This window comes from Triticum aestivum, chromosome 3D (genome assembly GCF_018294505.1).
Source record: "Triticum aestivum cultivar Chinese Spring chromosome 3D, IWGSC CS RefSeq v2.1, whole genome shotgun sequence".
In the NCBI taxonomy this organism is placed as follows: Eukaryota; Viridiplantae; Streptophyta; class Magnoliopsida; order Poales; family Poaceae; genus Triticum; species Triticum aestivum.
The window spans coordinates 547458606-547467653 of NC_057802.1; the positions used below are offsets into that span (position 1 = coordinate 547458606).

General features: G+C 48.4%; 1 protein-coding gene and 1 non-coding gene across 2 annotated transcripts; both read left to right on the top strand.

Annotated features, from left to right (window-relative positions):
- The first annotated feature begins 3989 nt into the window (after positions 1-3989).
- On the top strand, positions 3990-8875 carry LOC123080384 (phosphatidylinositol transfer protein 3). The gene is made up of 5 exons (XM_044503291.1): positions 3990-4204; positions 4956-5214; positions 7844-7880; positions 7966-8182; positions 8414-8875. The coding sequence occupies exons 1-5, from the start codon at positions 4106-4108 to the stop codon at positions 8522-8524; spliced, it is 723 nt and encodes a 240-aa protein (XP_044359226.1). The 5' UTR covers positions 3990-4105; the 3' UTR covers positions 8525-8875.
- A 3-nt stretch (positions 8876-8878) lies between these two features.
- TRNAK-UUU (transfer RNA lysine (anticodon UUU)) lies at positions 8879-8950 on the top strand. Its single transcript has one exon. It is a non-coding gene; the product is annotated as a tRNA-Lys (tRNA).
- Positions 8951-9048: the final 98 nt, after the last annotated feature.

A 9048-nucleotide genomic window follows, 5' to 3' on the forward strand; every position in this document is an offset into this window, starting at 1 on the left:
TAAATAGCATAAAACTACTACTTTACAGGCTAGGGTTCTAAAAACTACCGGTTTTTAATTTTTCGCTGATAACTACCAACTCGGGGGTCGGCTGTTTATGACAGGTCGGGCCCGCACCTAAACATTCCGTCTATTTGACCGTGTGTTTGACCGTTAACTTACATGTGGAGCCCACATGTCAGTGTCTGAAAAAGCAATCGGGTCCCTGAAAGTTTCTGAAAAAGCAATCGGGTCCCTGAAATTTTTCAAAAAAAGCAATCAGGTCCCCAGATCCAGAGGAGGGGCACCAGCCATGGCAGGAGCTCGATCTCGAGAGCTCTGCCTGGAACCGCGATGCCACCTCCGGGCCGACGCGTGCATCACCTGCGACCGGCGAGCCGCGCCCGCAGCGGCCGGAAACACGCCGCCCCTCGCCTGTGGCCGCCGCCACGCCACCCCTCGCTTGCGTCGACCACCACGCCGTCCCGCCCCTCGCCTGTGGCCGCCGCCATGCCGGCCCTTGCCTACGCCGACCACCACGCCGCCCCGCCCTCGCCTGTGGCCGCCGCCACGCCCCCCTCGCCTGTGTGCGCCGGCGGCCACGCCTGCCTCGCCTGCGACGGCGGCCACCCCCTGCCTCGCCGAACGGGAGGTCCACCCCGTGCGCAGTGGACGATGACGGGCGACCGAAGGGAGGCCCGCGGCGACGATGGGGCTGCTGGCCAGCGAGCTCCTCAGGGAGGGGCTGCTGGCCGGCGAGCTCATCTGGCGGGGCTGCTGGCCAGCGCAGCTCCTGTCGTTCTGGAGCACGGGGACGGGAGGGAGCCGATTGCTTTTGTAAAAAATTACAAGGACCTGATCGTGGTTTTTTAAAAGAGACAGCGACATGTGGGTCCCAAATGTCAGCTAACGGTCAAACAAACGATCAAACCGACTGTGCGTTTAGTGGCGGGCCCGACTTGTCATAAACATGTTTAATTTTTTAACAAAGAGGATTTGGGGTTTTTTGATACAGTCAACCCCTGATTTGGTAGTTATCAGTGAAAAATTAAAAACCGGTAGTTTTTTGTAACCCTAGCCTGTAAAGTAGTAGTTTTATGCTATTTACTCAAAAGAGTGACCCAACCGGACCCCTCATATCTTTCCTATATGTCCGGCCTGTCCGCGAACCCTCATATCTATCTCAAATATTGGGAGGATACGAGGGCTCGCGGACACGCCCGGGCACGCCCGGTCAATCCGTCACATAGGACGCGGGGCCCCACCCCATACCATCTTTTCTCTTTCTTTATTCATTTTGTTCTTTCTCTCTCTTCATCTCCACCAATCACGTGCAAGTGACTGGACATATGGGGAAGAAAATGAGGATTGCAGCTGCGTGGATGGACAAATAGGGACGCAAAATGGGCATGCCCGGTCACTGACCGGGCGCCTCCGCGGGCGTTTGAGGAGTCGAATTAGAGATACGTGGCTGAAGATGCTCTTAGATCAGCGAAAAGCGACACTCCTTTTCTGAAGGCGTTGCTGTTGAAGAGCATTTTGCATTGCTCTTATGTTGTCTAGAGATGGTTGGTACCGATGGTCATTCTCATATTTCGTCCATCAATTATTTTTCTACGCTTCAACTTTTTTTTGTAGAGGTTTTTTTTGTAGAGGTTGGACGTGTGCTTTCAATGCTTATTTGAGCCGATAAAATTCAGGACCCGTTTGATAGCAAAGTATTTTTCTAAGTATTTTAAGAATACTATAGTTTTTTAGATTATCATAGTTTTATTTACAATGAGCTGTTTGGTTGCCCCTAACAACTGTTGTTTTAATACTGTAGTATTAAAAAAATTGTTGTTTTTTCTCTGCATAATAAAAAGAACCCCAGACTTCTTTTTAAAATACAAAGCTGCTGAGTGCTTAACGCAACGGCTAGGTAGCAAAATTTAGCAGCGTTGTATAGCAACAGCCAAACAGGTTCTATGTATTGTGAATACTGCAAAATACTCTATTTTGGTAAAGCCATGGTATCTCATATCTATTGACAAAATTACTGCAGTTTTTTATACTTTGGTTTATATAGTACTTTGCTATCAAACACAGCCTCGTCCTTCATCGAAAAAGACGCTACAACGAGATGGAAGTTTTGTGGACACCCGTCCGTCCAATAGCAGCCGGCCTACGAGAAGTCAAAACTTGCGTACGTGCTGCATACATCTCCCGGAAAAGGGAACGCAGTCAAATGCAGCCCACGCCACGACGAGCAGAAGGAACGAGGAACCATTGCACACTCCCATCTCCGCCTCTCGCTTATATCCCACCCGGCCAAACATTAAGTAAGGCCAACTCCTCTGAACCCAGACCAACGTCCGGTTTGACAGGATTTCGTCCATTTGGGGCGGCAATGGTTGTATTCGTTAGGTTGTGGATGTGCCCAACGCGTGGCCGTACCCCAAATTATGTTCGGGATGGACGTGATTAAAAAAACATAAAAACTAAAATAAAATACCGAAAAAGTAAATAAAAGCAAATATAAAAACATAAAACATAGATTAACCATCACGGCCAGTTCCACGGTTTACATTGCCATAATTAACATTAGAAAAAACGCCGCCCGCACGCTCCTGCCGTGCCCGTCGATGCCGTGGCCGTCGCCGTCTTCAGTGGCCGCCGGTGTCGTCGTCGTCGCTAACGAGGCCGACGTAGTCCGGCGGCGTCTAGAGATGGGTCGGCGGTTCGTGGTACGCGGGGGCGGGCTAGAAGGCGGGAGGTGCATGCACCACCTCCTCCCGTGGCGACGCCTCCCGCTCCGGTGACCGCGGCGGCGTGGGGCACCAATTCACGCCCACGGCGTCGGCCATCTCCGGAGCCGTGTACAACCAGCTCCACCCCTGGCCCACCAGGCCCGGGTGGAACGCGGCCACCGGGTCCTCCTCCATCACCTCCTCCGCCCTCACCACTTCAGCTCGGGGATGGCGACGTCGCCGGCTGCAGAGAGAGCCATCGTCTCCTCGAGACCCGGCCATTGGCGCTCATCGTGCGTGTTCATGGAGTCCATGACACGTTGCATGAGCCGAGCCTCCTCCTCTGCTGTCATGCGAGGAGGTGGAGGTGGCGACGGAGATGGGGAAGGCGACGGCATGGGCGTGAGGCCGGCGAAGTAAGAGGCGCGTCGCACGTCGTGCTCGTCCTGTAGCCACGTGTCCCAAAGCACGGAGTCGGGGCTTACCTATCGTCGTAGTAGAGGTCGTCGGGAAGGAGGCGGCGGCGGCGCTCGATCTCGTCGCGGCGCGCACGGCCGCTCATCGGGACCGGCGGGATCGGGACCTGGTCGGCGGAGAGGTGCCAGTTGTTGGGGAGGTGGACATCGCTCCACGGGACCGACGTCCTCGCCTCCCAATAGCGCCGGCATACATCCGCGTTGATGTACTGCCGGTCACGCTCGCCGGCGGCCCTAGGGCCGATGGTGAATGGGGCAGGCGCGGGGGGCCGACGCGGTGGCGATGCGGCCTCCTTTTTTACGGAGCCGCGGCAGCGTCCTGAGGAGGAGCCAGCCTGGCGGTCGTGCTTCCCCTTGCGGCCGTGGTTCCATAGCCCCATGGCTGCGAGGCGGCCGGCCGGCGAGTTCGAGGACGGGGAGAGGCTAGGGTTTGGGGGTGTCGGGTTTCGAGGAGGCAGCGGGCTGAAGTGGGGAGTGTGGACGACGACCCATCGCCTGAGCGGATGACAGGTGGGGCCGGCCGCGCGTGCGCATTGGTGTTGACGGGTGGGAGGTAGGTAGCCGCCTGCCGTGCGGCCCCGACACGGACGAGCGACACGTCCGTTTGCTGTCCGCCGCGACCCAAATCTAACGCATGTTTGCGCTCGAAATGGGTCTGCCCGGACACAAAACGAACCAGATGGGTTCAGGCCGTCGCGCGCTGGGCCGTCTGATTTGTTCTTACCTCAGACAGACGGGGCCGGATGGGACGGGATCACGCGGTGGAGTTGGCCTAACGCCTAGTCAATCACGTGGCGTCTACACAGCTAGCTTCCCTGCAGCCAGTCAGACCAGAGAGACAGAGACTATTCCGCGCTCCAAAAGTACTCACAGAGCCAGAGTACCAGTAAGAAGGACGGGAGCGTGGAGGAGAGGAGATCGATGGCGAGCAGCATGGGGGGAGGGAACGCAGGGGAAGGGGAGTGGCTCAAGGTCGCCGAGCTGAGGGCCATGGCGGAAGCCCAGGACCCGCATGTCAAGGTACGCTCCTTCATCTTGGGTAGCTCCGTCCGATAAACGCTTGTTCTCCTTCGTCGTCTTCCTTCCGAGGGACGATCTGTCGATGCATATACATGCTTTGACGGATTTCTGCCATCTCACGGTGGTCGATCTGATTCTGCAACCAGCCGAAAATCCCCGTCCCCGGCCGTATTCTTGTTGTTTCTTTTGCCCGGCCGGTCGATCCAACTCTTCTCCTGGCCTTTGGGAGCAGAACACAAACAACGACATACTTTATAAGTATTTTATGGCCGGTAACATGTTACTTTAATTGCCCAGTAATGCGTACAGTGCTATTGACGCTGTCACCAGTCACCAGTTAACGTCTTGTTAGTAGTTGGTTGTATGGAAAAAATCAATTGATTAAGCTAGCTGATGGGGATTCTTCCTAACAAATTGATCGTTGACCGAATAAGCAAATATCCGGTACAAGTGATGGGAACGGGTGTGCCGCCCGCTTCACCTCTCTCTAGCTAGCAAACGCAAAGTCGTGGCCACGTGAAGCATGGCCACGATAATTTATTTATTTTGAACCCAGCCACGATAATTATTGAAGCAAGCATATAGTACAACGGATCGAATATGCCCGAATCACCAGCGCACATGGCGCGTGAAGCAAGAACATTTCAGCAGTAATTTAATTGATTCAGTTTAGTAATTCCCCTTTTTCTCGAATAGTTTAGTGGTAATTCATAATTCACCGGATCGAACGTACTGACCACGACGCTTGCAGGAGGTGGACAACCTGACGCTCCGGCGGTTCCTGCGGGCGCGCGGCCATGCCGTCGGCAAGGCCTCGGCGATGCTCCTCAAGTTCGTGGCGTGGAGGCGGGAGGCCGTGCTGGGCGGCGTCATGCCGGCGGAGCTGGTGCGGACGGAGCTGTCGCACGAGATGGCCTACATGGCCGGGGCCGACCGCGCCGGCCGCCCCGTCATGCTCGCCTTCCCCGCCAAGCACTTCTCTGCCACCCGCGACATGGCCGGCTTCAAGCGTACGTTCACACATCTCACCTTCGCTCTCATGATTTCTTTGCTGCTAAATGGAGTGGAATTTGAAAGTGCATGTTTTGCAGTGATAATTTTTTGAGGTAAATACACCAGCGGTGCTTTAACTTGCCATGAACGTTCACTTTAGTGCCTGAACTTAAAAAATACGCCAAACTGGTTCTAAAATTTGGCACGAACGTGCAAATACGGTGCTAATCCGGTCTATAGACGTAAAGTGCGTCGATATGGCACCGTATATGGCTGATGTGGCACTGACATGGCATGGGGCCCACTTATATCTGCAAAACAAAATTACTTGAATACTATCTGCCTCTATGATTAGCGGGCCTGCCTGTCAGTACGTTAGCAAAATTAATATTGAAAATGCGCCGGAATGGACTTGAACCGGCAGCCTGCCGCTTGTGAGCTGGTCGCACTAGCCACAACATAGAATATGATTTGCTAACTAAGATAGCCTCTCATTCTTAATGTATTTTAACTAAAACTCTTCTGTCCATAAATGGGCTGCAGCCAATGCCTCATTTTACACACGTTATTTTTTTAAAAGTAAACAATAATCATAATAAGAAAAGTTAGAATCAAATATTCATGTGTTATTAATAATTACCTCATGCCACACAAATATTAGTGTGCACACAATATAATATCTAGAGGTATACAATAAAATAACTTATTAAAACTATAATTTTTAGAAATATTAACTTATGATTTAGAAATCTCTACTCCTATAAAAGATTCAGTTGGTGATGATGGTGTGTCTGTCATCCGTCATTTTTGACCATTAGATCTACATCTATAAATTGTGAGGTAAGTTGTGGCCTTTTTGCAAAAATAGTCCACTTCTCTGCTTCAATGTCCAGAAAACACCTTAGTATCTTGAAATCAACCACATCTCTCCCTCACCTCATCAAAACAGCCCGACGAATATTTTTGAGTGAAACATAATATATTTTTAATGATATATGTATATCAAAACTAGAGTGTTTTCTTTCAAGTATGTGAACAAGTATTAATTTACTTTGGATCCGTTGCAACGCACGGGTGCATTGCTAGTTAATATTTTAAATATAACCTCTGAGTATTTAAAAATGTTTGCAAATACAAACATTTAAAAATATTCATATAAATATTAAAACGTTTCAATAATGGAAATAATATTTACAAACTGTAATATAAAAGAAATATATTATTTATACTATACAAACATTGTTATTATTCATATATTATTTCATTACTATCTATTTTAAATATTCATATAATTGTTAAATATAATCCATGACTGTGTATTTTAAATGTTTGTATTTAAAAACATGTTTTAATACCCATGGATTATTTTTGAAATAGTATTTTATAAAAAATAAATTATTTTATTGCATACCGCCTTACGGATATTTGTGTAGCATGAGGTAATTATTTATTACACGTGAATATTTGAATCTAACTTTAATTATTATGATTATTATTTACAATAAAAAATAGCCTGTGCAAAATGGGCCACTACCTGCAGCCGGTTGTTGTACACCACAGTTTTTGGTTCAACTACATTAAGCCAGAGGGGCCAACATTATCGTCAATACAATTCTGGTTTTGTTGGCTAGCGCAAGCATGGACCAAGCGTCATGTTGCAAGTTCGATTCCCGTCTAGTGCATTTTTGTGTTAATTTTCCAAATTACTGACAGGCGGACCCACTAATCATAGAGACTTAGATTACTAAGTTATTCTGTTTCATAGCTACAAGTGGGCCCCTTGCCATGTCAGTGCCACGTCAGCCACATACGATGCCATGTCGATGTACTTTATGTCTACGGACATGATTAGCACCGTATATGCACGGTCTCGCCAAGTTTTAGTATTAGTTTGACGTATTTTTCAAGTTCAGGCACTAAAGTGAACATCCACGGCAAGTTCAAGCACCACGGGTGTATTTACCTCTAATTTTTTAGATTTTTTTAAAGGAACCTCTGGTGTTGGTATAGTAAATATCTCCGAATCACAACTGTTACGCAGTCATATCACGTAACCACAATCCAAGGATTTGTACCTTGTCAGCGCTTGCAGGTGGGCTGAATCAACTGGTCAAAACAGACTCTATTACTATGAGGCCCAGTGCTTCCTCCAATCCTAATTAATTGAAGTTTAGACTTATCCAAAGTCAAACTTCTGGATGTTTGACAAAAATTATATTAAAAAATGTGCTAATACCTATAACATCCAATAAATAAGTATAAAAAGATATTTTATGATGGAACTAACAGAAATAATTTAATGTTGTAGGCATTGATATATGTTTCAATAAACTTGATCAAAGTTGAGAAAAGCTTAACTTAGGACAAAGCTAAAACTTCACTTAGTTTGGAACGGATTGAGTAGTGGTTATTTGAATGAAAAATCATAAAGATGTGACCTCGAAATATTTACTTTTTTGAAGAAATGAAACCATGACATGATATATACTACCTCTGTTCATTTTTATAAGACGTTTTGGACATTCACACACTGTTCAAAACAGAACAAAGCAAGTTGTCTGAAATGTCTTATAAAAAAAATAGAGAGAGTACAATAAAAAAACATTTGGAGCGGCCATTGATATCATTTTCTTCTCCTTTCTGCAGGCTATGTTGTCTACTTGTTCGACGCCATGTGTGCCAGGTAGTGCGTTACCACACCCACATGTTTGTTGATCAGCATGATTTGAGGTAGAGTTTAGCATGACATTGAAGTCGAATTGTTGTAGGATCCCTAGAGGGCAGGAGAAGTTTCTGTGCGTCGTGGATCTAAAGGGGTGGGGGTACGCCAACTGCGACGTCCGCGCCTACATCGCGGCCATCGAGATCCTGCAGAGCTACTACCCGGAGAGGCTGGGCAAGGCGCTGATGATCCATGTGCCCTACCTGTTCATGAAGGCGTGGAAGGTGGTTCAGCCCTTCATCGACGCCAACACCAGGGACAAGGTAACCTTGCTGGCCAAGAACATAATTGTGGTTCCTGTTTCTCGTCTCTGTTGTTGATAATTTTCTTGTGTTTTGGGGCATGTTTACCAGTTAAGCTTTTTTATTTTTGAAAAAGAGAGCGGTCTCTCCGATTTCTATATATCAGAAACCACAATGTCTTACAGACTCAAGGGCATGTTTATTGAGAAGTCAAATCCTAGCTAATTGCATCGTCTCGGTTGACCGGTGCAGTTCGTGTTCGTGGACGACAAGAGCTTGGAGGAGACGCTGCGGCGGGAGATGGAGGACGGCCAGCTCCCGGAGATGTACGGCGGGAAGATGCCCATTGTTCCCCTCGAGTAGAGTGAGGAGGAGCACGGAGGAGGAATCGATGTACCTGAAACAAATTAACCACGCGCGATGTGGATGTAACCAGGGGAGTGAGACGAGCGCAGCTTGCTCTCACTCTCTTGCAGCGTTGTGACTGCTTCGTACGTGTGGCCAGCCCAGCCGGTGCTAAAGTCGACGGATCGATAATACGGAAGAACTCTATGGTACTTAGTGGTAGGTATATCGGATTATGTCTGGTCACGTGAAGATACCACCTTTTGTTGCATCACACATCTGTGGGTCTCTGTTTCTCTCGTGTAGTTGTGGTCGACGAATGGGAAACTTCTCTCCGTTTATAAAAGATATAGAATAATTTGTAACACAGCAGCCGTCCTAGCTCAGTGGTAGAGCGCGTGGCTTTTAACCACGTGGCCGTGGGTTCGATCCCCACGGACGGCGATTTCATGCTTTTTTGGCCCGCAAACATTTTACTGAAGCAGCAACATCTTTTTGGGCCGCAAACATTTTACTAAACCACAAATTTTGTACATTCTACC